At 48.3% G+C, this 26630-nt stretch overlaps 1 protein-coding gene across 1 annotated transcript in view; it reads right to left on the reverse strand.

Annotated features, from left to right (window-relative positions):
• The window catches only part of LOC138250271 (rho-related BTB domain-containing protein 2-like), a 384850-nt gene that overhangs the window by 47499 nt on the left and 310721 nt on the right, over positions 1-26630 (reverse strand). The window contains exon 7 of the mRNA XM_069205010.1: positions 18252-18402. Within this exon, the coding sequence (XP_069061111.1) occupies positions 18252-18402 (151 nt within the window). The remainder of the gene's footprint in view (positions 1-18251; positions 18403-26630) is intronic.

Here is a 26630-nt window from a genome sequence, read left to right on the forward strand (position 1 = left end):
CTATCACCTCCCCCAGGCAGGAGCTGTAACACCTGGCGGTGAGCCTCAAAGGCTCACCCCCTTTGTTCCAGCACCACAGGGCACTCCAGCTAGTGGAGTTGCCCGCCCCCTCCGGCCACGGCCCCACTTTTGGCGGCAAGGCCGGAGGAATTAATGAGAAAAACAAGGAGGAGTCACGGGCCAGTCAGGACAGCCCCTAAGGTGTCCTGAGCTGAAGTGACTCTGACTTTTTGAAATCCTCCATCTTGCAGATGGAGGATCCCCCCAATAGGGATAGGAATGTGACCCCCTCCCCTTGGGAGGTGGCCACCCTCAGGGCTAGTAGCCATTGGCTACTAACCCCCCAGACCTAAACACGCCCTTAAATTTAGTATTTAAGGGCTTCCCTGAACCTAAGAATTTAGATTCCTGCAACTTACAGAAGAAGAGGACTGCTGAGCTGAAAAACCCTGCAGAGAAGAAGAAGACACCAACTGCTTTGGCCCCAGCCCTACCGGCCTGTCTCCCTCCTTCAGAAGAAACCTACTCCAGCGACGCTTTCCCTGGGACCAGAAACCTCTGAATCCTCAGAGGACTGCCCTGCTTCCAAGAGACCAAGAAACTCCCGAGAACAGCGGCTCTGTTCAACAAAGACTGCAACTTTGTATCCAGAGGAGCAGATTTAAAGACCCCTGCAATCCCCGCAAGAAGCGTGAGACTTGCAACACTGCACCCGGCGACCCGACTTGACTGGTGGAGAACCAACACCTCAGGGAGGACCCTCCGGCGACTCCGAGACCGTGAGTAACCAAAGTTGTCCCCCCTGAGCCCCCACAGCAACGCCTGCAGAGGGAATCCTGAGGCTCCCCCTGACGCGACTGCCTGACTCTGAAATCCCGACGCCTGGAAAAGACCCTGCACCCGCAGCCCCCAGGACCTGAAGGATCGGAACTCCAGTGCAGGAGTGACTCCCAGGAGGCCCTCTCCCTTGCCCAGGTGGTGGCTACCCCGAGGAGCCCCCCCCTTGCCTGCCTGCACCGCTGAAGAGACCCCTTGGTCTCCCATTGAAATCCATTGGAAACCCGACGCTTGTTTGCACACTGCACCCGGCCGCCCCCGCGCTGCTGAGGGTGTACTTCCTGTGTGGACTTGTGTCCCCCCCGGTGCCCTACAAAACCCCCCTGGTCTGCCCTCCGAAGACGCGGGTACTTACCTGCTGGCAGACTGGAACCGGGGCACCCCCTTCTCTCCATTGAAGCCTATGCGTTTTGGGCACCACTTTGAACTCTGCACCTGACCGGCCCTGAGCTGCTGGTGTGGTGACTTTGGGGTTGCTCTGAACCCCCAACGGTGGGCTACCTTGGACCCCAATCTGAACCCCGTAGGTGGTTTACTTAACTGCAAGAACTAACATTACTTTACCTCCCCCAGGAACTGTGAAAATTGCACTGTGTCCACTTTTAAAACAGCTAAATGTGTTTTATGTAAAAAGTATATATGCTATTGTGATTGTTCAAAGTTCCTAGAGTACTTACTTGCAATACCTTTCAAATTATATATTACATGTAGAATTTGAACCTGTGGTTCTTAAAATAAACTAAGAAAATATATTTTTCTATAACAAAAACCTATTGGCCTGGAATTGTCTTTGAGTGTGTGTTCCTCATTTATTGCCTGTGTGTATGTACAACAAATGCTTAACACTACTCCTTTGATAAGCCTACTGCTCGACCACACTACCACAAAATAGAGCATTAGTATTATCTCTTTTTGCCACTATCTTACCTCTAAGGGGAACCATTGGACTCTGTGCATACTATTCCTTACTTTGAAATAGTGCATACAGAGCCAACTTCCTACATTGGTGGATCAGCGGTGGGGTACAAGACTTTGCATTTGCTGGACTACTCAGCCAATACCTGATCACACGACAAATTCCAAAAATTGTCATTAGAAATTGATTTTTGCAATTTGAACTATTTTTCTAAATTCTTAAAAGTCCTGCTAGGGCCTTGTGTTAGTCCCTGTTTAGCATTTCCTTTTAGAGTTTAAAAGTTTTGTGAAAGTTTGAATTAGAACCTAGAACTAGTTTTAGATTCTTAAAAAGTATTCCAACTTTTAGAAGCATAATGTCTAGTACAGAGATGAATATGGTGGAACTCGACACCACCCCTTACCTCCATTTTAAGATGAGGGAGCTAAGGTCACTCTGTAAAATAAAGAAAATGACAATGGGCCCCAGACCTTCCAAACTACAGCTCCAGGAGCTTTTGGCAGAGTTTGAAAAGGCCAACCCCTCTGAGGATGGCAACACAGAGGATGAAGATAGTGACTTGGAGGAAAATTCCCACCTACCAGTCCTAACTAGGGAGAACAGGGCCTCTCAAGCCCTGTCTCCAAACATAATAGTCAGAGATGCTGGTTCCCTCACAGGAGGGACCAACCTCTCTGAAATCACTGAGGATAATCCCAGTGAAGAGGACATCTAGTTAGCCAGGATGGCCAAAAGATTGGCTTTGGAAAGACAGATCCTAGCCATAGAAAGGGAAAGACAAGAGATGGGCCTAGGACCCATCAATGGTGGCAGCAACATAACTAGGGTCAGAGATTCCCCTGACATGTTGAAAATCCCTAAAGGGATTGTAACTAAATATGAAGATGGTGATGACATCACCAAATGGTTCACAGCTTTTGAGAGGGCTTGTGTAACCAGAAAAGTAAACAAATCTCACTGGGGTGCTCTCCTTTGGGAAATGTTCACTGGAAAGTGTAGGGATAGACTCCTCACGCTCTCTGGAAAAGATGCAGAATCTTATGACCTCATGAAGGGAACCCTGATTGAGGGCTTTGGATTCTCCACTGAGGAGTATAGAATTAGATTCAGGGGGGCTCAAAAAACCTCGAGCCAGACCTGGGTTGACTTTGTAGACTACTCAGTAAAAACACTGGATGGTTGGATTCAAGGCAGTGGTGTTAATGATTATGATAGGCTGTACAATTTATTTGTGAAAGAACACCTATTGAGTAATTGTTCAAATGATAAACTGCATCAGCATCTGGTAGACCTAGGACCAATTTCTCCCCAAGAATTGGGAAAGAAGGCGGACCATTGGGTCAAGACTAGGGTGACCAAGACTTCCACAGGGGGTGACCAAAAGAAAGGGGTCACAAAGCCTCCCAGGGGAAGAGTGTTGAGACATCCAAAAACAAAAATAGTAAAGAGTCTTCTTCAGGCCCCCAAAAACCTGCACAGGAGGGAGGGCCCAGAGCCTCTTCACAAAACAATTTTGGGTACAAGGGTAAAAACTTTGATCCCAAAAAGGCCTGGTGTCGTAGCTGTAATCAGCCTGGACACCAAACTGGAGACAAGGCCTGTCCCAAGAAAAGTACCACTTCAAACTCCACTCCAGCTAACACTGGAAGGGCTAGTCTCCAAGTGGGATCAACAGTGTGCCCAGAGCAAATCAGGTGTCACACTGAAGCTAAATTAGTCTCTGAGGGTGGGGTGGACTTAGCCACACTGGCTGCCTGGCCCCCTAATATGCAACAATACAGGCAGCAACTCTTAATTAATGGGACAAGTGTAGAAGGCCTGAGGGATACAGGTGCCAGTGTCACAATGGTGACAGAGAAATTGGTTTCCCCTGGTCAATACCTGGCTGGACAAACTTATCCAGTCACCAACGCTGACAATCAGACTAAAGTACATCCCATGGCTATGGTAACTTTAGAGTGGGGAGGGGTCAATGGCCTGAAACAGGTGGTGGTCTCCTCAAATATCCCAGTAGACTGTTTGCTTGGAAATGACCTGGAGTCCTCAGCATGGGCTGAGGTAGAACTGAAAACCCATGCAGCCCTGCTGGGTATCCCTGAACTGGTGTGTGTCAAGACAAGGGCACAGTGCAAGGCTCAGGGTGAAAAAGTAGAGCTGGAGTCTGGAAAAAGGGCCCAGCCTACCAAGAGAAAAGGAAAGTCAGCTGGGAAACCAGCTGCAACACAACAACAAAAAGAGAACCTCTCTTCTCAGGAAGAAGTTCTGCCCTCTGAGGGAACTGAGCCTATGGAGTTAGAACCTTATCAGGTTGAGCTCTTAGGCCCAGGGGGACCCTCAAGGGAGCAGTTGTGGAAGGGGCAAGAAACCTGTCCCTCTCTTGAAGGCCTTAGGCAGCAAGCTGCTGAAGAGACCAATGGCAAGAAAACTGGAACACATAGGGTCTATTGGGAAGATGGGCTCCTGTACACTGAGGCAAGAGATCCCAAACCTGGTGCCACTAGGAGAGTGGTAGTGCCTCAGGCGTTCAGAGAGTTCATACTGACCTTAGCCCATGATATTCCCCTTGCTGGGCATTTGGGACAAACCAAGACGTGGGAGAGACTAGTCAACCACTTCTACTGGCCCAACATGTCCCAGAAAGTTAAGGAGTTTTGTGTCTCCTGTACCACCTGTCAAGCCAGTGGTAAGACAGGTGGACATCCAAAGGCCCCCCTCATTCCACTTCCAGTGGTGGGGGTCCCCTTTGAAAGAGTGGGTGTGGACATAGTGGGTCCACTTGAACCTCCCACAGCCTCAGGAAATATGTACATACTAGTAGTAGTGGATCATGCTACTAGGTATCCTGAAGCTATTCCCCTTAGGTCGACTACTGCCCCTGCAGTAGCCAAGGCCCTCATTGGTATCTTTACCAGAGTGGGCTTCCCTAAGGTGGTGGTGTCTGACAGAGGTACCAACTTCATGTCAGCATACCTGAAACACATGTGAAATGAGTGTGGAGTGACCTATAAATTCACTACACCCTATCATCCACAAACTAATGGCCTTGTTGAGAGATTCAACAAGACATTAAAGGGCATGATCATGGGGCTCCCAGAAAAACTCAAAAGGAGATGGGATGTCCTCTTGCCATGTCTGCTTTTCGCTTACAGAGAGGTGCCTCAGAAGGGAGTAGGGTTCTCACCCTTTGAACTTCTGTTTGGCCACCCTGTAAGGGGACCACTAGCTCTTGTGAAAGAAGGCTGGGAGAGACCTCTTCATGAGCCTAAACAAGACATAGTGTACTATGTACTTGGCCTTCGCTCAAGGATGGCAGAGTACATGGAAAAGGCAAGTAAAAACCTTGAGGCCAGCCAACAGCTCCAGAAGTTTTGGTATGACCAAAAGGCTGCACTGGTTGAATTTCAACCAGGGCAGAAAGTCTGGGTTCTGGAGCCTGTGGCTCCCAGGGCACTCCAGGACAGATGGAGTGGCCCTTACCCAGTGCTAGAGAAGAAGAGTCAGGTCACCTACCTGGTGGACCTGGGCACTAGCAGGAGCCCCAAGAGGTTGATCCATGTGAACCGCCTTAAGCTCTTCCATGACAGGGCTGATGTGAATCTGTTGATGGTAACAGATGAGGATCAGGAAGCTGAGAGTGAACCTCTCCCTGATCTTCTCTCATCAAACCCTAAGGATGGCTCAGTTGATGGAGTGATCTATTCAGACACCCTCTCTGACCAACAGCAATCTGATTGTAGGAAGGTCCTGCAACAGTTTGCTGAGCTCTTTTCCCTAACCCCTGATCAGACACACCTGTGTACCCATGATGTGGACACAGGAGACAGCATGCCTGTCAAAAACAAAATATTCAGACAGTCTGACCAAGTTAAGGAAAGCATCAAGGTGGAAGTCCACAAGATGCTGGAATTGGGAGTAATTGAGCACTCTGACAGCCCCTGGGCTAGCCCAGTGGTCTTAGTCCCCAAACCTCACACCAAAGATGGAAAGCGAGAGATGAGGTTTTGTGTGGACTACAGAGGACTTAATTCTGTCACCAAGACAGATGCCCATCCCATTCCTAGAGCTGATGAACTGATAGACAAATTAGGTGCTGCCAAATTCTTAAGTACCTTTGACTTAACAGCAGGGTACTGGCAAATAAAAATGGCACCTGGAGCAAAAGAAAAGACAGCATTCTCCACACCTGATGGGCATTATCAGTTTACTGTTATGCCCTTTGGTTTAAAGAATGCCCCTGCCACCTTCCAAAGGTTGGTGAATCAAGTCCTTGCTGGTTTGGAGTCCTTTAGTGCAGCTTATCTTGATGATATTGCTGTCTTTAGCTCCAGCTGGCAGGATCACCTGGTCCACCTGAAGAAGGTTTTGAAGGCTCTGCAATCAGCAGGCCTCTCTATCAAGGCATCCAAATGCCAGATAGGGCAGGGAACTGTGGTTTACTTGGTACACCTTGTAGGTGGAGGCCAAGTTCAGCCACTCCAGCCTAAGATCCAGACTATTCTGGACTGGGCAGCTCCAAAAACCCAGACTCAAGTCAGGGCCTTCCTTGGCTTGACTGGGTACTATAGGAGGTTTGTGAAGGGATATGGATCCATAGTGACAGCCCTCACAGAACTCACCTCCAAGAAAATGCCCAAGAAGGTAAACTGGACTGTAGAATGCCAACAGGCCTTTGACACCCTGAAACAAGCAATGTGCACAGCACCAGTTCTAAAAGCTCCAGATTACTCCAAGCAGTTCATTGTGCAGACAGATGCCTCTGAACATGGGATAGGGGCAGTGTTGTCCTAAACAAATGATGATGGCCTTGACCAGCCTGTTGCTTTCATTAGCAGGAGGTTACTCCCCAGGGAGCAGCATTGGAGTGCCATTGAGAGGGAGGCCTTTGCTGTGGTTTGGTCCCTGAAGAAGCTGAGACCATACCTCTTTGGTACTCACTTTGTAGTTCAAACTGACCACAGACCTCTCAGATGGCTGATGCAAATGAAAGGTGAAAATCCAAAACTGTTGAGGTGGTCCATCTCCCTACAGGGAATGGACTTTATAGTGGAACACAGACCTGGGACTGCCCATGCCAATGCAGATGGCCTTTCCAGGTTCTTCCACTTAGAAAATGAAGACTCTCTTGGGAAAGGTTAGTCTCATCCTCTTTCGTTTGGGGGGGGTTGTGTAAGGAAATGCCTTCTTGGCATGGTTACCCCCTGACTTTTTGCCTTTGCTGATGCTATGTTTTGATTTGAAAGTGTGCTGAGGCCTGCTAACCAGGCCCCAGCACCAGTGTTCTTTCCCTAACCTGTACTTTTGTTTTACACAATTGGCACACCCTGGCATCCAGGTAAGTCCCTTGTAACTGGTACCCCTGGTACCAAGGGCAGTGATGCCAGGGAAGGTCTCTAAGGGCTGCAGCATAGCTTATGCCACCCTGGGGACCCCTCCCTCAGCACAGACACACTGCTTGCCAGCTTTTGTATGCTGGTGAGGACAAAACGAGTAAGTCGACATGGCACTCCCCTCAGGGTGCCATGCCTACCTCACACTGCCTATGCAGTATAGATAAGTCACCCCTCTAGCAGGCCTTACAGCCCTAAGGCAGGGTGCACTATACCATAGGTGAGGGCACCAGTGCATGAGCACTGTGCCCCTACAGTGTCTAAGCAAAACCTTAGACATTGTAAGTGCAGGGTAGCCATAAGAGTATATGGTCTGGGAGTCTGTCAAACACGAACTCCACAGCACCATAATGGCTACACTGAAAACTGGGAAGTTTGGTATCAAACTTCTCAGCACAATAAGTGCACACTGATGCCAATGTACATTTTATTGTGAAATACACCCCAGAGGGCAACTTAGAGGTGCCCCCTGAAACCTTAACCAACTACCCGTGTAGGCTGACTGGTTTTAGCAGCCTGCCACACTCGAGACATGTTGCTGGCCACATGGGGAGAGTGCCTTTGTCACTCTGTGGCCAGTAACAAAGCCTGCACTGGGTGGAGATGCTATCACCTCCCCCAGGCAGGAGCTGTAACACCTGGCGGTGAGCCTCAAAGGCTCACCCCCTTTGTTCCAGCACCACAGGGCACTCCAGCTAGTGGAGTTGCCCGCCCCCTCCGGCCACGGCCCCACTTTTGGCGGCAAGGCCGGAGGAATTAATGAGAAAAACAAGGAGGAGTCACTGGCCAGTCAGGACAGCCCCTAAGGTGTCCTGAGCTGAAGTGACTCTAACTTTTAGAAATCCTCCATCTTGCAGATGGAGGATCCCCCCAATAGGGATAGGAATGTGACCCCCTCCCCTTGGGAGGAGGCACAAAGAGGGTGTACCCACCCTCAGGGCTAGTAGCCATTGGCTACTAACCCCCCAGACCTAAACACGCCCTTAAATTTAGTATTTAAGGGCTTCCCTGAACCTAAGAATTTAGATTCCTGCAACTTACAGAAGAAGAGGACTGCTGAGCTGAAAAACCCTGCAGAGAAGAAGAAGACACCAACTGCTTTGGCCCCAGCCCTACCGGCCTGTTCCCCTCCTTCAGAAGAAACCTGCTCCAGCGATGCTTTCCCTGGGACCAGCGACCTCTGAATCCTCAGAGGACTGCCCTGCTTCCAAGAGACCAAGAAACTCCAGAGAACAGCGGCTCTGTTCAACAAAGACTGCAACTTTGTATCCAGAGGAGCAGATTTAAAGACCCCTGCAATCCCCGCAAGAAGCGTGAGACTTGCAACACTGCACCCGGCGACCCCGACTTGACTGGTGGAGAACCAACACCTCAGGGAGGACCCTCCGGCGACTCCGAGACTGTGAGTAACCAAAGTTGTCCCCCCTGTGCCCCCACAGCGACGCCTGCAGAGGGAATCCCGAGGCTCCCCCTGACCGCGACTGCCTGACTCTGAAATCCCGACGCCTGGAAAAGACCCTGCACCCGCAGCCCCCAGGACCTGAAGGATCGGAACTCCAGTGCAGGAGTGACCCCCAGGAGGCCCTCTCCCTTGCCCAGGTGGTGGCTACCCCGAGGAGCCCCCCCCTTGCCTGCCTGCACCGCTGAAGAGACCCCTTGGTCTCCCATTGAAATCCATTGGAAACCCGACGCTTGTTTGCACACTGCACCCGGCCGCTCCCGCGCTGCTGAGGGTGTACTTCCTGTGTGGACTTGTGTCCCCCCCGGTGCCCTACAAAACCCCCCTGGTCTGCCCTCCGAAGACACAGGTACTTACCTGCTGGCAGACTGGAACCGGGGCACCCCCTTCTCTCCATTGAAGCCTATGCGTTTTGGGCACCACTTTGAACTCTGAACCTGACCGGCCCTGAGCTGCTGGTGTGGTGACTTTGGGGTTGCTCTGAACCCCCAACGGTGGGCTACCTTGGAACCCAATTTGAACCCCGTAGGTGGTTTACTTACCTGCAAGAACTAACAATACTTTACCTCCCCCAGGAACTGTGAAAATTGCACTGTGTCCACTTTTAAAACAGCTAAATGTGTTTTATGTAAAAAGTATATATGCTACTGTGATTATTAAAAGTTCCTAAAGTACTTACCTGCAATACCTTTCAAATGAGATATTACATGTAGAATTTGAACCTGTAGTTCTTAAAATAAAGTAAGAAAATATATTTTTCTATAACAAAAACCTATTGGCCTGGAATTGTTTCTGAGTGTGTGTTCCTCATTTATTGCCTGTGTGTATGTACAACAAATGCTTAACACTACTCCTTTGATAAGCCTACTGCTCGACCACACTACCACAAAATAGAGCATTAGTATTATCTCTTTTTGCCACTATCTTACCTCTAAGGGGAACCCTTGGACTCTGTGCATACTATTCCTTACTTTGAAATAGTGCATACAGAGCCAACTTCCTACACAGCACACAAAGAAAGAGGAAACAACAAGGAGAAATAAAAATGTATCTCCTCGTTACGCCTCTCCTGGGGAGGCGTAAGGTTTTCATGCATTTCCAGGTTTTCAGAGCCTTGTAAATCTGGTAATGCGTCAAAACCTACATGTGAAGCGTGGGAACACCCACCACAATGGCTCCCTTAAGGCACTGGGGGGGAGGGGCCTTATCCGAAGAGCCAGGTCTTGAGGTTCTTCCTGAAGATGGTGGGAGACGGGCTTTGACTGAGGTGCAGGGGGAGGCTGTTCCCGCTGTTTGCTGCAGTGTAGGTGAAGGATCGTCCTGCGGCAGTGGGTTTTCAGATGCTAGGGATGGTAGTCAGGGCCATCTGTGTGGAGCAGAGGGATCTGGGGGTGTGGAAGGAGATGCAGTTGTTCAGGTAGGCTGGTCCTGTGTTGTGTATGGCCTTGTACATGAGGGTGAGAAGCTTGAAGGTGATTCACTTCTCGAACCGGTAGCCAGTGGAGGGTCCTCAGGTGTTGGGAGATGTGTTCTCGGCGAGGGAGGTCCAGAATTAGTCTGGCGGTGGCGTTCTGGAAGAGTTGTAGTTTTTTTATGTTCCTAGTTGAGGTGCCAGTGTAGAGGGCGTTGCCGTAGTCGAGCTTGCTTGTGACTAAGGTGTGGGTGACTGTCCTGTGACAGTCTGCTAGGATCCATCTGAAGATCTTCCGAAGTTTGCAGAGTGTGTGCCAGCAGGTGGAGGCGACAGAGTTTACCTGTCGGGTCATGGATAGGGAGGAGTTAAGGATGATTCCTAAATTGGGGGATTCCCTAGTCGTTGCAGGGGGGCACTCAGGGATGTGGGCCACCAGGAGTCGTCCCAAGCTGAGGTGGCGTTTCGGAAGATGATGAGCTCAGTCTTGTCGGAGTTGAACTTGAGGCAGCTTTCTCTCATCCAGGTGGCGGCGGCTTCCATTCCTGAGTGGAAGTTCCTTTTGGCCGTATCCAGATCTTTGTTGAGGGAAATGATGAGTTGTGTGTCATTGGCATATGACACGATGTTCATACCGTGGCTTGTGACAATGTCAGCAAGAGGGGCCACGTATACGTTAAACAGTGTGGGACTCAGTGAGGATCCTTGGGGGACTCTGCAGTTGACTCCTCTTGGTCTGGAAGTGTAGGGTGGGAGTCTGACCCTCTGCATCCTCCCGGAGAGGAAGGAGTAGATCCATTCCAGGGCTCTTCCGCAGATTCCTATGTTGTGGAGTCTGGTGCACAGAGTGCTGTGGGAGACCGTGTCAAATGTTGCTGAGAGGTTGAGGTGTATGAGTGCTGTGGTCTGGCCGTGGTCTAGGAGTAATCAGATGTAGTTGGTGGCTGCCAGGATTGCTGTCTCTGTGCTGTGGTTGCTGCGGAAGCCGGACTGGGAGCTGTCTAGGGAGTTGTTGCCCTCGATGAAATTCCGTAAATGTGCATTGATTGCTATCTCCAGTACTTTGGCGGGTAGGGTAGCAGCGAGATGGGCTGGAAATTCTTTAGTTCTGATGGGTTTGCCGAAGGTTTCTGCAGGAGAGGGCGTATTTCGGTATGTTTCCAGCCCTTGGGGAAGGTGCCCGTGTTGATGGGGCAGTTGATTGTGTTCCAGAGGTTGGGGGCGATGGATTTGCTGACTCTGATATATATGTGGTGCGGGCAGGGGTTCTGGGGGGCTCCAGAGTGGGTGCTGTTCAAGATGTTGACTGTTACCTCTGTGGTGACCGTGGACCAGCTGTGGATGGTCTGGGTGGGTTCTGGGGTTGTCAGTCAGGCAGAAGTTGCGGTGCCAGGATTTTCCGGAAGGAAGCTGTCATAGATCTCATGGATCTTGTGGTGGAAAAAGGAGGTGAGTTTGTCGCAGAGGTCTTGTGACAGGGGATGCTGGTGGCTTCGGACGGGAGATCTGTGAACTTATTGATGACTGACAAGAGTTCCTTTGAGTTGTGTGCGGAGTAGTTGATGCGCTTCCAGAGTGCGTCCTTCCTTGCGTTCTTGATTTTTCATCAGTGGGCGGCGGCTGCAGCTCTGAATAAGGCGAGGTCTTTGTTGGTTTGGCTGTTCCTCTATTTTCTCTCTAAACGTCTGCAGGTACGCTTTTATTCTTGGAGTTCGTGGTGAAACAGCTGGATTTCTTAGGTATGCCTTTGGCCGATGTCAGCCGGAGAGGGGCTAGAGTGTCGGCACATTTGGTGATCCATGCACTGAGATTGCGCGCTGCTGTGTTGGTGTCGTCAGAGGGAGGAGGGAGGGATTTGGCGAGCAATGAGGTGAGTTGCTCATTGGTGATTTTGTTCTATTTCCTGTGGGGGGTCCTGGAGGTGCGGGTGCAGCTGCTGGGTGCGGTGATTGTGAAGTGTATGTAGCGGTGGTCGGACCAATCTGGGGTGGAGATGGTCTTGATGGTGATCCGGTTGCTTGAGGTGAAGACGGGGTCCGGTGTGCGTCCTGCGATGTGTGTGGATGTGGAGACCAGCTGTCTGAGGCCGAGGCTGGCGAGGTTGATGAGCAGAGTGGTGGTGTTTGGGTCGGTGCAGTCCTCGAGGTGGAAATTCAGGTCACCGAGGAGGTAGTCGACTGACGCCAGGACTTGGGAAGTAGCGATGTCTACTACGTCGTCTATGAAAGCTGGGCGGGCGGCCAGTACACCAGTTTGCCGCGGATGGAGGAGTTGTAGTTGGAGTGGACCAGGAAGTGAAGGTGTTCCATGGTGGTGCAGTGATCTTCTTGGACGACCTTTACACGTAGTGAGGACTTGTGTACGATGGGGAGTCCTTCACCCGGGTGGGAGGGCCGGTCCCTCCTTAGGATGCTGTAATCATCGGGAATAGCGATGGCGATGCCTGGACCCGAGGTGGGGTTGGTCCAGGTCTCAGTGAGGAAGGCGATGTCTGGTCGGGTGGTGTCGATCAGGTCCCAGAGTTCGGTGGCGTGTTTGTGGAGGGAGCGGATGTTCAGGGGCAGGCAGGTGATGGGCTTGTGGAGGATGTTGGCATCTCTGTGTGCAGAGAGTACCTTCAGTTTGTTGAGGCTGGTGCTGAAGTTGCAGTTCCTGCAGGTATTTTTGGGGGAGATGGTGCAGCAGTTGCTGAGATGCCCGGTGCTGAGGCGGAGGAGGGTCTCGGAGTCGCAAGGGAGACAGTCCAGGGGGTGGTTTAACAGAGATCCAGGGTTCCTGGAGCTGGGCACGGCCCGTCTGCGGACTCTGAGTGGGGCTGTACAGAGCCTGACCTCTTACTTAATGATCGCTGCAGAACGGCCACCACTGGCTCAGCCCCAAAGTACAGGACCCCGAAGACAGCTTCTCTGCAGGATCCTTGTAGACAGTGGCAGATGGGACGAGGGGAGCAGGAGAGAAGCTGACGGAGGATGCTGTCCCGCCATCTCCACCCTCAACTCTAACCACCCTTCTGTAGCAGCATCCATCAAGGAGATGTTTCAAGAGTGACATTCCATCGGCTAAGTAAGTTTTCAATGTCAGAAAATATGATTCAGTGGATAACTCGCCCTCTTCAGCAAACGCCCTTTGCTTGTTTTTTCAAAAGATTTAATTTCCTTTTGTTCAGGGCAACAATGTCACAGCAGCAGTGACTCGCATCCAACAGCTCGAGCACCAGCTGTGTATACATGCCAACATTTTAGAAGAGGAAAGTGGCAGAGTTAAAAAAATATTCGGGAAAATTTATTTCTGTCACTGACTTCTATTGAAGCAGAGGCAACTTTATGCAGGAGACAGGCAAAAAAAAAACAAAACAGTTTTGACTTCAAAAATCAGGAGTATCCCGCCTGAATCAGGTCCATTGGCATGTATGGCTGTCTCACACTCTGATGACACCGCTGTCTTAGCTGGGATCCGGGTGCAAGAAAGAACCGACACTCATCGGCAGCTCTCGGACGTGTTCGAAGGACTTTAACTAGGCCGTACTGCAAAGGCAATATAGTGTTGTTTTTAACGCAGGCGATAGATACAAACACGCTGCATTATCACAGTACATACATCACAACGCTAAAAGACATAGGGCCTTATTTAGGTATTGGCGGTCGGGTTACTCCGTCACAACAGTGACGGATATCCCATACGCCAAAATATAAATCCAATAGGATATAATGGGATTTAGATTTCAGCGGACGGCATATACGTCACTGCTGTGATACAGTACCCCCTTTGAGAAACTCTAATTTCGAAAAGCTGTGCTGCTCTCAATCTCATGTGGCTGTGAGGAGCTGAACTCTCGATGATAAGCTGGTCATGAGCTCTCACATCAGGACCATTGGAACACACTTCATGTTTATCAAGTAAGGCTCTAGTCGCAAGCATCTTACACTATTGACAAGACGTGAAACTGATTTGCATGTTAACGACATCGGCAGCTTATGCAAGAGGTGCCATGAGGAGGTGGTACAGCAGGGAGGTTATTGGTGGTGCTTCTACGAGGCGTGGGAGGTGCCATGAGCCAGGTGAGTGCCGAGTGGTACAGCAGGGAGGTCATCTGTGGTGCTTCTACGAGGGGTTTAAGTTGCCTTGTGCCAGGTGAGTGCAGAGTGGTACAGCAGGGAGGTCATCGGTGGTGCTTGTAAGAGGGGTTTAAGTTGCCTTGTGCCAGGTGAGTGCAGAGTGGTACAGCAGGGAGGTCATCAGTGGTGCTTCTACGAGGGGTGCAAGGTGCCATGAGCCAGGTGAGTGCCGAGTGGTACAGCAGGGAGGTCATCGGTGGTGCTTGTACGAGGGGTTTAAGTTGCCTTGTGCCAGGTGAGTGCAGAGTGGTACAGCAGGGAGGTCATCGGCGGTGCTTCTATGAGGGGTTCAAGGTGCCATGTACCACGTGGGTGTGGAGTGGTACGGCTGGGAGTTCTTTGGTGGCGCTTCAAGTAGACATCCCAGTGTGATAGAAGACAACTTCCAGTGACCTGGTGCCAAGGCAGCATATACCACACTGCAATGTCAAAGCTTGAGCCAGTGCCATGACAAGATATTGCATTAGCATGGAAAATCTGTGTATGGTCGCTAAGGACTCTGTTACCCCGTAGGAACCCGTTTGCCGGGTGTAGTGCTGTAGATTCACATGCTCTGTATACTCCGACCATCACGTTTTGGGCTTGGACTGTGGCAACTTGGTTTTCTTAGAAGACTTTGGAGTTGCAAGGTCTTAGTGACTCCTCCTCTGGTAGTGAGCGCACATGGGTACAGACTCTATTGTAAGATTATTTTCTGCATAGCGGGTGAAAGCAGGTATGGAGTTGTGAGTGAAATAGTATAATGAACACGTGGGTACTGTAAATGAATAGGTTGAAGATATATGGACCAAAGGCTTGCTCGAGGCAGGGGGTGGGTGCATATGAATCTACAGCGCTACATGTGGCAAACAGATGCCTAAGGGTAACTAACAAAGTCCGTTCATAGCACGTGTTGCTGTAGGTACACATGCTCTGCACCGACTCCATAAGCAGTAGTGAGGCGGTCTGAAACAAAGCCCTTAAGACAGTCTGACCTACCTTGGCCTGCTGCTGTGTCACAAGAAGGTGTGTGAAGTGGACCACTTAGCAGCTTTACAGATGTGTGCTATGGTGTGTTCCCAAGAAACGCCACAGGTGTGCCCTGTTTGTGGATGGTGTCCGGCCTGGGGATGGCAGGTAGGGCTCTTATGGCTTTGAAATAACAGGTCTCGGTACATTGAACAACCCACCAGGCACTGCCTGCCTTAGAAATGGGATGGCCTTTATGAGGCTGTGCAAAGACACAAAGTGGTTGTGTTTTATGGAAGGATTTGGTCACATCTATATAAAATACACAAGAGCACACTTGTAAAAAAAGCTCTCTCTGCTACCGAGTCGGGCGGGGGGGAAAACTGTGAGTTCAATCGTCTAGATAAGGTGGAAAGGAGAGACCACCTTAGGGAGGAATTTGGGATCACTGTGGACCTGGAAGAAAGTCTCTTGTAACGTGAGGGCCTGTAGTTCCCTACTATGCCTAAGGGATGTTACGGCCTAAAAAGCTGACCTTCCAGGGGGGAAACAGCAAAGAGCGAGAATGCAGAGGTTCAAAAGGAGAATGTCCTTGCAGGTGGCACTCTGGGTGGGATGACACGTTTAAGGTCGTTCATGAAAGCTTTCATAACCAGGACCTTGAAGAGTGAGGAGCGTTCCCTGTCCAGCATGTATGCGGCTATTGCGGCTAAGCGTAGATGAATCGAGGTGTAAGCTTGCCCAAATTTTGCAGATGTAAGAGGAAGCAAATGATGTCTTGTACCGGAGGTGTAAGAGGGTTAAAATGGTACGTGGTACTGTAGTGAAAGGGCCTCTCCCACTCAGCAGCACAGTAGTAGCAGTACGTGTGATAGGCCTACGGGCTTCTTTTATTACCTGAGTACTCTCGAGGCCAATTGAGAGAACCGAGCTCTGGGACCTCAGGCTATGGGTGTCGGACTCTAGCCTCTTGGGGAGCGTCTTGTGCGGGGCCATGGAAGTGTCAAGAAGGTTGAGAACCAAGGTTGCCTGACCCATGTGGAAGCCACTAAAGGAGAATGTTTGCTGCTGTTTCCTGACCACGTGTGCACATATGCCAAGATCCATGATCAGGTCATCTACAGAGCACTGCCCGTGCACTAGGGGTGTGGATACTTGGAGGTGAAGTTTGGGCATTTTGCCTTTTCACAAATGGTAAAAAGGTCAAGGTCCAGGGCCCCCACGGATGCAAGTACGACTTGTGGGTGTAGGAGCCATTTGTAGACTTGTTACTGCGTTCTGCTGAGCAGGTCTGCAAAGTTGTTGTCCATCCCCAGGAGTTATTCTGCAAGGAGATGTACTTGGCGGTGGATCGCCCGATGCCAATTTCTCTCTGCTAGTGCTTACTATTGAGAACAGTGGGTTCCACCTTTCTCTTGTAGGTAAAACATGGCGGTCATGTTGTTGCCCGAATGTCCTGGAGAAAAGCTTCCAGAGCTAGGTGTATCGCTTATAGTTGCAAATGGCCGATTTGGAGAGCCTGTTGATGGGATGGCCACAGACCCTGCACGGATATATTGTTGATATGCGACCCCCACCCTGCAAGTGATGCATCCGTGGTGATGGTCGCTTGCAGAACTGGGCCTGCCCCGCAACAGGTTGTTGCTGTTCCAAAGCTACAGAGCGTAATGGGTGCTGGTCCTCCTCAGCACTAGATGTTCCCAGTAACTCTCCACCTGTGACCACTGTGCGAGAGTCACGGCTGAAGGGGACACATATGGAGTCTGGTGTGAAGGACTGTAGCTGTACATGAGGTCATCGTAGGAGGCGCATCAGAGGATGGAGTGGCTGCAAAGAGGCAGCAGCTGCTGGAACAACCCCCCTTTGTTCCCTTGGGTAGGCTCTGCCTGAGATTGCGTTGAGGACTGACGCTAGGAAGGGTTGGATCTTAAGAGGCTGAAGGGTGGACTTGGTGGCTGTTGGAAATGGCCCTTTCTGCAAGATTATCCCCAAACCTTTTGCCTTTCTCCTATTTTTCTGACCCTCTTTTTGTTGGCTTTAGATCTCTGGGCACTTTACCACTGCTAATCAGTGCTAAAGTGCATGTGCACTCTCCCTAAAACTTGGTAGAATTGGCTCACACCTGTTTGGCATATTTAATTTACTTGTACGTCCCTTGTAAAGTGGTATATCACATACCCAGAGCCTGTAAATGAAATGTTACCAGCAGGCCTGCAGTACAGATTGCAGCTCCCTCAGAAGTAACCTTTCAACCTTGTCTCAGGCCTGCTAGTGCAGGGTCTGCGTGCGCAGTTTACTGACACACTGACTTGGCAAGTCATTCTACTTGCCAAGGCCTGAACTCCCTTTTTACTACATCTACATCACCCCTAAGGTAGGGGGCAAAGTGCTGTACATGTAAAAGGTATGACATATATGTTTATGTGTTACATGTCCTAGTAGCGACAAACAGCATATTTCGCTTTACACTACAGTGAGTGCTTCTCCTCTGATAGGTTTAGCATTGGGAATTCCCTTATGTGGTAATTTCTGATGTGTGAGGAGTAGCATGGGCATGTTTGGAATGGTAGTGAGGAATCCTGCTTACTGGTGTAGGTGGATTTTACTTTACTATTTTAGAAATGACACTTTTAGAAAGTGGGCATTTATCGGTGCTTATAACTCTAGCGCTTTGCAGCCTGACTCCGTTCCACGTCTGTGGCAGAGTGACAGCTACACTTGGTAATACCTTCCAGACAGCTGTCACGGAGGAGGGGCTGGGTGTGACGGAAGACGCATCTGCATTTATCTGCATACTGACAGGCCTGAGAGTCTGTCAGTAGAAAGATGCACGTGTGTGCTGCAACATGAGCATCTATCAGTAGAAGGATGCACATGTGTACTGCAGCACGTGTTAGTAGGAGGATGCACTTGTGTGCTGCAGCTTGAGTGTCAGTAGGAGGATGCATTTGTTTACTGCAGCATGCACATCTGACAGGAGGATGCGAACGAGTCCTGCAAGATGAGCATGTAAGTACGATGCACATGAGAACTTGAGTGCATGCGGATAACATGACTACCTGAGGGTAGCTGGGGTTGGTCAGATCTCTTGTAATCAGCAGATGAAGGCCATCACTCAGAGGGCCTTCATAGCTTGCAGACATTAACATGCAGACCTTCCACATGCACGGACACTCACCTGTCAGCGCTTGTAGTCGTGGCAGGCACAGCCGGTTGGTCAGGATCAGCATCTCCATGGCATCCAGTGTGGCCGCAGGTGTGAAGAGCCCCAGGTACAGGTACTCCAGGACAGCACGCAGGCACGAGCAGCTAGTGCCGGGGAGCGAGACCTGGCGAGAGTGAGGACTGAGATGGTTACTGAGAACATGTTCCATCACACTGCACACATGACCACCTCGAGCAGCTCTCTACCAAGACTGAGACGACAAGTCAGTGGGCGGGGCATTGAGCATTTATGGCGCCCGTAACTTTAAAAGTGGCCAATGAAAATAAACTGGGCCCAATGACGCATGTTACTTGGGGCAACTGTAATTCACACATTACTACAGGTTAAAGGTCAAATTTGAGTTTATTGCCACAGTATAGAACAGCTGACATGAACAAACATTCACTTTCTCACAGATTGTGAATAACAATTAATTAACACAGGGAAGCCGCTATCCTAAAGGCCACAACATCTCTTCCGTCAGATTTTACCTTGCGGACAAATTTAAGCCCCAGCTTTCTGATTTCAGTTGGATCCATGCTAGCAAATACACATGAAAATGTACCAAGGCAGGAAGCATTCATGTAGATGTCCAAAATAAAATATTCAATTAATTACAACTGTTGAAGGATAAGAGGGGCTCTTTACTCACTCAAGCTATGATCCCCCCCCACACCCAACAATGAACAAAGGTAATAAACAGCATATGTCACCCTGTAAGTAATTAAGTAAAAAAGACTTATAGAGCTCAAGAATACCCGAGGGCGTCTTGGCGCTATAATAGCAGGCAGCAAGCAGGACCTAATGTAAGGAGGAGGTGGAAAAAGCCACGATTTTAGCTGTTTTCTGAATTGTTATAAGTAGGACCGAGCTCTAAGTTTCAAAGGCAGATAATTCCATAGTTTACAACTGGAAAACAAAGAACTTCGGCCTCAACAACTAGCTTTGATAAAACTGGGAATGACCACCAAATTGGCGCCAGAGGACTGAAGTGTGCACTTAGGAGTGTACCATTGAAAAATGTTACCAAAGTACTCAGGGCCAGCCTTGTAGAGAGATTTGTGACCGATGCAAAGACCTTTAAAACGTACCCGAACTTTTGCTTTGAGGATTTCTGTTTTATGTAAAACATTCACCAATTTTAACTGTTTTAAGGGGGGAGCAACAAGAAATGACTCTGATTAGGTAACTGTGAACAATGTGACCAGCGCTCCAATACCGCTGATCGAGTTCACGCTGTTGTGCCTGTTCGTGCTGTGAGCGCCATGGCCGCCATGCAATAGCAATGGGTCTTGCGTTTGCTTTAGAGCTATGAGCGTTGTAAACTGCTAACCGGACTTTTCTTGCCACATAAATTGAAAATGAAAAGTAAAACAGTTTCACATAAGCGAGCCGACGGCCGCCATGAGGGTGAAGCCGACACACAAAAGGAAACAGAAGTTCGCTCAGAATCGAACGTATCGGCAAAAGTGCAGTTATCCGTGTAACCGGCAAAAGTGCGATTAACCGTGTAACAGGGTCGATGTCATGCAAAGCGCTCAACTACTGCCCAGCAAAATCACGCTGCCTACAAAATAAAGAGAAAAAGTAAAACATACAGAAAACATGGAGTCTTGTATGTTTTCAGTAGTTGACCAGTGCGCTCGAGGAGGGCTAAACACCGGAAAATGCATGACGTATGCATGCCTTTCACTAATGAAATCAAGCTAATTTTAAAAGGCAAGCCCACAAACCAACAAAACTGATGGGCATGACATTGGTGTGGTTAAAAGCCCACAGAGAGATTACAAAAGGGACAGAGCACTTTGCACACTCGACCCTAAAATAGTAAAATGTTACTTACCCAGTAGACATCTGTTCATAGCATGAAGTGCTGTAGATTCACATGCTTTGCATAAGTCCGAGGTCTAGTGTTGGGTCCGGAGTGTTGCAAGTTGTATTTGTTAGAAGAATCTTCTCGCAGTACAAGATTGAGTGACTCCTCCTCTCGGTGATAGGGCTCATGGGCATCGAGTCCTTTGCTAGATTGTTCTCCCGCAGGCAGGTGAGGTAAGGAGTATATATAGAGAGTAAGAGAAAGAGATGTCCATGCAATGTATTTACATATGTTCAAAGTTATGTAAGAATCCCAATACAATGACCACAGGCTTCTGGGGAGGAGGGAGGATGCATCTACAGGACTATATGCCAAGAACAGATGTACACTGGGTAAGTAACATTTTCCATTCAATGGCATGTGTGGCTGTAGATACGCATGCTTTGCGCAGACCGTAAAGCAGTCCCCTCCAAGTAAGCAGAGGCTAGCCTGTAGGAGTTGGAGTTGCTTGAAACAGTGCCCTAAACACAGCTTGACCAGCATTAGCTTGTTGCCGTGCTAGAACACCTACACAATAGTGTGTAGTAAATGTGTGTGGTGTAGACCAAGTAGCAGCTTTGCAAATGTCCGCTGGTGGAATGTTCCCTAAATAAGCCATAGAGATGCCCTTCTTTCTGGAATGTGCCCTTCGAGTAAAAGGCAACTGTCTTTTAGTTTGACATTGACAGGTTTGAATACACTTGACTATCCATCTCATATCATATCATATCATATATCATCTGAAATTGTATTGCCTTTTTTGAGGCATGGAGAACACAACACAAAGCTGTTTGGATTTCCCAAACTGTTTGGTTCTGTTGATATAATACATTAGGGCTCTCTTAATGTCAAGTGAGGTGAGTGAAGAGCTTTCTCTGCAACTGAGTCTGGTTGTGGGGAAAAAACAGGTAAATCAATTGACTGATTAATATGAAATTGTGAAACCACTTTTGGAAGGAATTTAGGATTTGTCCTAAGAATTATTTTATCTTTATGTAATTGAAAAAATGGTTCTTAAAGAAGCGATAGTTACCAAGAAGGCTACCTTCTGGAAAAGGAACTGCAAAGAACAAGAATGCATAGGCTCGAAAGGTGGACCCATGAGTCTAGTGAGGACAACATTTAGGTTCCATGTTGGGACTGGGGGAGTCCTGGGTGGGATAACAGATTTGCGACCTTCCAGGAAGGCTTTAATGACAGAAATGCTGAGTAAAGATGTACGTTGTCTGCTTTGAAGGTAAGCAGCCTTAGCTGCCAAATGTAGTCTAATAGATGAATATGCTAAGTTTGCTTTCTGTAAATGTAACAAGTAACAAACAATGTCCTGAACTGAGGCTTTGAATGGGTCAATGTGTTCAGGTTGAGAATAGCAAACAAAACATTTCTATTTTGCAGCATAACACTGTCTCGTTGCAGGTCTATGTGCTTCCCTAAGAATTTCCATATATTCAGGGGGCAGATTTAAATAGCCACTATGACCTCAGGAGCCATATTGGAAGGTTGAGTGTCTTGGGATCTTTGAGTGAGAAGGTCCAGCATGTTGGGGAGTTTTTCGTGGGAAACCACAGACAGATCCAGCAATGTCGTGAATCAAGGCTGACGTGCCCACGAGGGAGCTACAAGGATCATGGTGAGCGATGTTTGTCTCAGTTTGTGAACTAGAGACGGAATGAGCGGGAGAGGTGGAAAAGCATAAGCAAATATCCCTGACCAATTCATTTATAGAGCATTGCCCTTGGACTGAGAGTGTTGGTATCTGGATGCAAAGTTTTGGCATTTTGAGTTTTCTGCGGTGGCGAAGAAATGTACTTCTGGCATCCTCCACGTTTGAAAATACTGATGACGTACTTGGGGGTGAAGCTCCCATTTGTGGACTTGCAGCTGCACCTGCTAAGGAGGTCTGCAAATTGGCTGGGAGACGACTGTGTTCCCCCTTGTTTCTGCAGATAATACATGACTGTCATGCTGTCTATGTGGACTAGAACCCCTTTGTGGGAGAGCTGAGGTAGAAAAGCTTGTAACTCCAAGTAATTGGTGTGAAAAGTTTGTTGATGGGATATCTTGTCTTGTGAGGTCTGCGATGCATCTGTAGTCAGAGTCATCCGAGGCACAGGGTCCTGAAAGGGCCGCCCTTTGAAAAGGTTGGTGGGATTCCACCACTGCAGAAAGCGGTGACTGTCGGTCCAACAACACTAGATCATTAAGAGCACCCTGTGGCTGAGGCCCGTGACGAGATAGACACTGCTGTAAGGGGCGCATGTGTTATTAGGCATGGGGAACGAGGGCAATGACGCCATCATCCCTAATAACTGCATCACTGTTCTTACTGTGTACGACTGGTTTTGTTGTAGCTGTGAAAGGAAAGTCCGAAGAGCTTGAATTCTTGCAGGGTTTGGATATGCCAAAGCAGCCCGAGTACTGAGGACTGCTCCCAAACAGGGCTGTATCTGTAAAGGTTGAAAGTGGGAATTGAGAACGCTGATTGTGAACCCTAGAGTGTAGAGAAGATCTGCTGTGGCTTGAGTACGACTGACACTGTTGGATTGTACTGTCTTTGATGAGCCAATCATCCAAGTAAGGGGATGCATGTATTTGTCTCCGCCTAAGAAATGTCGAAACCACTGCAAGACATCTTGTGAAGACCCTGGGAGCGGTTGTGACCTGAATGGTAAAACTTTGAATTGATAATGTTTCCCTGCAACGACAAATCTCACATATTTGCAGGGAGCTGGGTGAATAGGAATGTGAAAGTATGCGTCCTTTAAATCTAGAGCTGCCATGAAGTCGCCTTGATGTAATAGGGGAATTACATCTTGGAGAGTGACCAAATTGAAATGCTCTGAAAGAATGTATAAACTGTAAAAACAAAAAAATACCTTTGCACTTGTATAGCGCACTAATCACCCGTTAGGGTCTCAAGGCGCTGTACGCATACCGCTGTGGAACCCCTCCTGGCTTTTCCCTGTGAGTCACCCACTCCTGGACAGCCCCAGGGTGAAGCCAGGCATCCAAGCGCTGTGAGGGCCGTTGTGGAGATTAAGCAAGCTATTGCCCAGAGTTACAGAGTGGGACCCATTAATTAGATTAGGCACTGAGGCGAGAATTATCTGGTCCGAGGGAATTGAGCCTAAGACCCGCCGAGGTGGGAATTGAACCCTGGTCCTGGGCCAGATCTCTGCATCAGGGTCTGCCGCTCTAACCATTGTGCCACACTTCTCCAAGGGAAGCCCAGTGAAAGTGATGGCCATGAGGTGGGCGTGGTTAAAAGCCCACAATACTTACAACAGTTCAAAGCACTTGCGCGCTCGACCTAAAAACCAGAGAAAGGAGAACAACAAATTACAGGGAAGGAAGCAGGAGGGATCCAGGCGATGGGGACTGGAGTATCAATAAGCAGGAGGGAGGTGACTGGTTGCTTGTGGGGACGGGATGCCACAGAGAACAAAAGTGCCAGACAAAGTGCACACGTGGCATCAGTGACGGTTCAGGGACAGACATTACTGCAGGGAGAAGTGCAGAGAGTGAAAGAGACTGCGGCCAAGAGACAGGTGGCCGCGAAGTGAGCTGAGTGAGCGATGCAGAGTGAGGCCAGTGAGTGATGCAGAGTGAGGCCAGTGAGTGATGCAGAGTGAGGCCAGTGAGTGACGCAGAGCAGGTGTGAATGAGGGAAGCACAGGGAGAGTACAGTGAGTGAAACAGAGTGACAGTGAGTTAGCAGAACGAGGCCGGTGAGTGATGCAGAGTGAGGCCAGTGAGTGATGCAGAGCAGGTGAGAAGAACGAGTTACTTACCTTCGGTAACGACTTTTCTGGTGGATACATTAGCTACCTGTGGATTCCTCACCTAATGAATACTCCCATTGCGCCAGCATTCAACGGAAATCTTCTTCCTAGCTTCTGCACGCCGACGAGGATGTCACATTTGCCCACGCGACGCCATCTGACGTCATACAGGCAATAAGAGGTCCTCGCCGACGTGCCGACGTCAGTACCAACATTTTTTACGTGCCTGAGAACAATAATGCACTGAGATGAAAGACAAAAGAAATATTTCATGACATTGTAAACAACACATCATTGCGAGAAGATGGACTACTATTTTTTTTTTTTTTTAATAAATAAATAAATATATACACTAAATATAAATATATATATATATATATATATATGGAAAATGTCACTTACCCAGTGTACATCTGTTCGTGGCATGAGTCGCTGCAGATTCACATGCTGTGCACAGTCCGACGTCTGGTGTTGGGCTCGGAGTGTTACAAGTTGTTTTTCTTCGAAGAAGTCTTTTCGAGTCACAAGACTGAGGGACTCCTCCCATTTCGATTCCATTGCGCATGGGCGTCGACTCCATCTTATATTGTTTTCCCCCGCAGAGGGTGAGGTAGGAGTTGTGTATGTTAGTAATAGTGCACATGCAATGGAATGGATACGTATGTACATAATAAAGGTTAAAGTAATATATTTACAAATGTACAAATGTTCAAGATCTACTTCTAAACGGCTACAGGCTCCCGGGGAGGCGGGTGGGCGCATGTGAATCTGCAGCGACTCATGCCACGAACAGATGTACACTGGGTAAGTGACATTTTCCGTTCGATGGCATGTGTAGCTGCAGATACACATGCTGTGCATAGACTAGTAAGCAGTTATCTCCCCAAAAGCGGTGGTTCAGCCTGTAGGAGTTGAAGTAGTTTGAAATAATGTTCTTAGTACAGCTTGACCTACTGTTGCCTGTTGTGCAGTTAACACATCTACACAGTAGTGCTTGGTAAATGTATGAGGCGTAGACCATGTTGCTGCCTTACATAATTCGTTCATTGGAATATTTCCTAGAAAGGCCATGGTAGCACCTTTCTTTCTGGTTGAGTGTGCCTTTGGTGTTATAGGCAGTTCTCTTTTAGCTTTAAGATAGCAGGCTTGAATGCACTTAACTATCCATCTAGCAATGCCTTGTTTTGAAATTGGATTTCCTGTATGAGGTTTTTGAAAGGCAATAAATAGTTGTTTTGTCTTTCGAATTTGTTTTGTTCTGTCAATGTAGTACATTAGTGCTCTTTTGATGTCTAATGTATGTAGTGCTCTTTCAGCTACAGAATTTGGCTGTGGGAAGAACACTGGTAATTCTACAGTTGGATTCAAGTGGAACGGTGAGATTACTTTTGGTAAAAATTTAGGATTTGTCCGTAGAACAACTTTATTTTTGTGTATTTGAATAAACGGTTCTTGAATGGTAAATGCTTGAATTTCACTCACTCTTCTTAGAGATGTGATGGCAATTAAAAATGCAACTTTCCACGTTAAGTATTGCATTTCACAAGAATGCATGGGCTCGAAAGGTGGACCCATGAGTCTTGTTAAGACAATGTTGAGGTTCCATGAAGGAACAGGTGGTGTTCTTGGTGGTATGATCCTTTTTAAGCCTTCCATAAATGCTTTAATGACTGGTATTTTAAATAGTGAAGTTGAATGAGTAATTTGCAGGTAAGCTGATATTGCTGTGAGATGTATCTTTATGGAAGAGAAGGCTAGATTTGATTTTTGCAAATGTAGTAAATATCCTACTATATCTTTTGGAGATGCGTGTAATGGCTGAATTTGATTATTCTGGCAGTAATACACAAATCTTTTCCACTTGTTTGCGTAGCAGTGTCTAGTGGTAGGTTTTCTAGCTTGTTTTATGACCTCCATACATTCTTGTGTGAGGTGCAAGTGTCCGAATTCTAGGATTTCAGGAGCCAAATTGCTAGATTCAAAGATGCTGGATTTGGATGTCTGATCTGTTGTTTGTGTTGTGTTAACAGATCTGGTTTGTTGGGTAGTTTGACATGAGGTACTACTGACAGGTCTAGTAGTGTCGTGTACCAAGGTTGCCTTGCCCATGTTGGTGCTATTAGTATGAGTTTGAGTTTGTTTTGACTCAACCTGTTTACTACATATGGAAGGAGAGGGAGAGGGGGAAAAGCGTATGCAAAGATCCCTGACCAGTTCATCCATAGAGCATTCCCTTGGGATTGATCTTGTGGGTACCTGGATGCGAAGTTTTGGCATTTTGAGTTTTCCTTTGTTGCAAATAGATCTATTTGAGGTGTCCCCCAAATTTGAAAGTAATTGTTTAGTATTTGGGGGTGAATTTCCCATTTGTGGGTTTGTTGGTGATCTCGAGAGAGATTGTCTGCCAACTGGTTCTGAATCCCTGGAATAAATTGTGCTATTAGGCGAATGTGGTTGTGAATCGCCCAATGCCATATTTTCTGTGTTAGGAGGCACAACTGTGTCGAGTGTGTCCCTCCTTGTTTGTTTAGATAATACATTGTTGTCATGTTGTCTGTTTTGACAAGAATGTATTTTTGGGTTATTATGGGTTGAAATGCTTTCAGCACTAGAAATACTGCTAACATTTCCAAGTGATTTATGTGAAACTGTGTCTGATGTATGTCCCATTGTCCTTGGATGCTGTGTTGATTGAGGTGTGCTCCCCACCCTGTC

This window comes from Pleurodeles waltl, chromosome 1_1, assembly GCF_031143425.1.
Source record: "Pleurodeles waltl isolate 20211129_DDA chromosome 1_1, aPleWal1.hap1.20221129, whole genome shotgun sequence".
Classification (NCBI taxonomy): Eukaryota; Metazoa; Chordata; class Amphibia; order Caudata; family Salamandridae; genus Pleurodeles; species Pleurodeles waltl.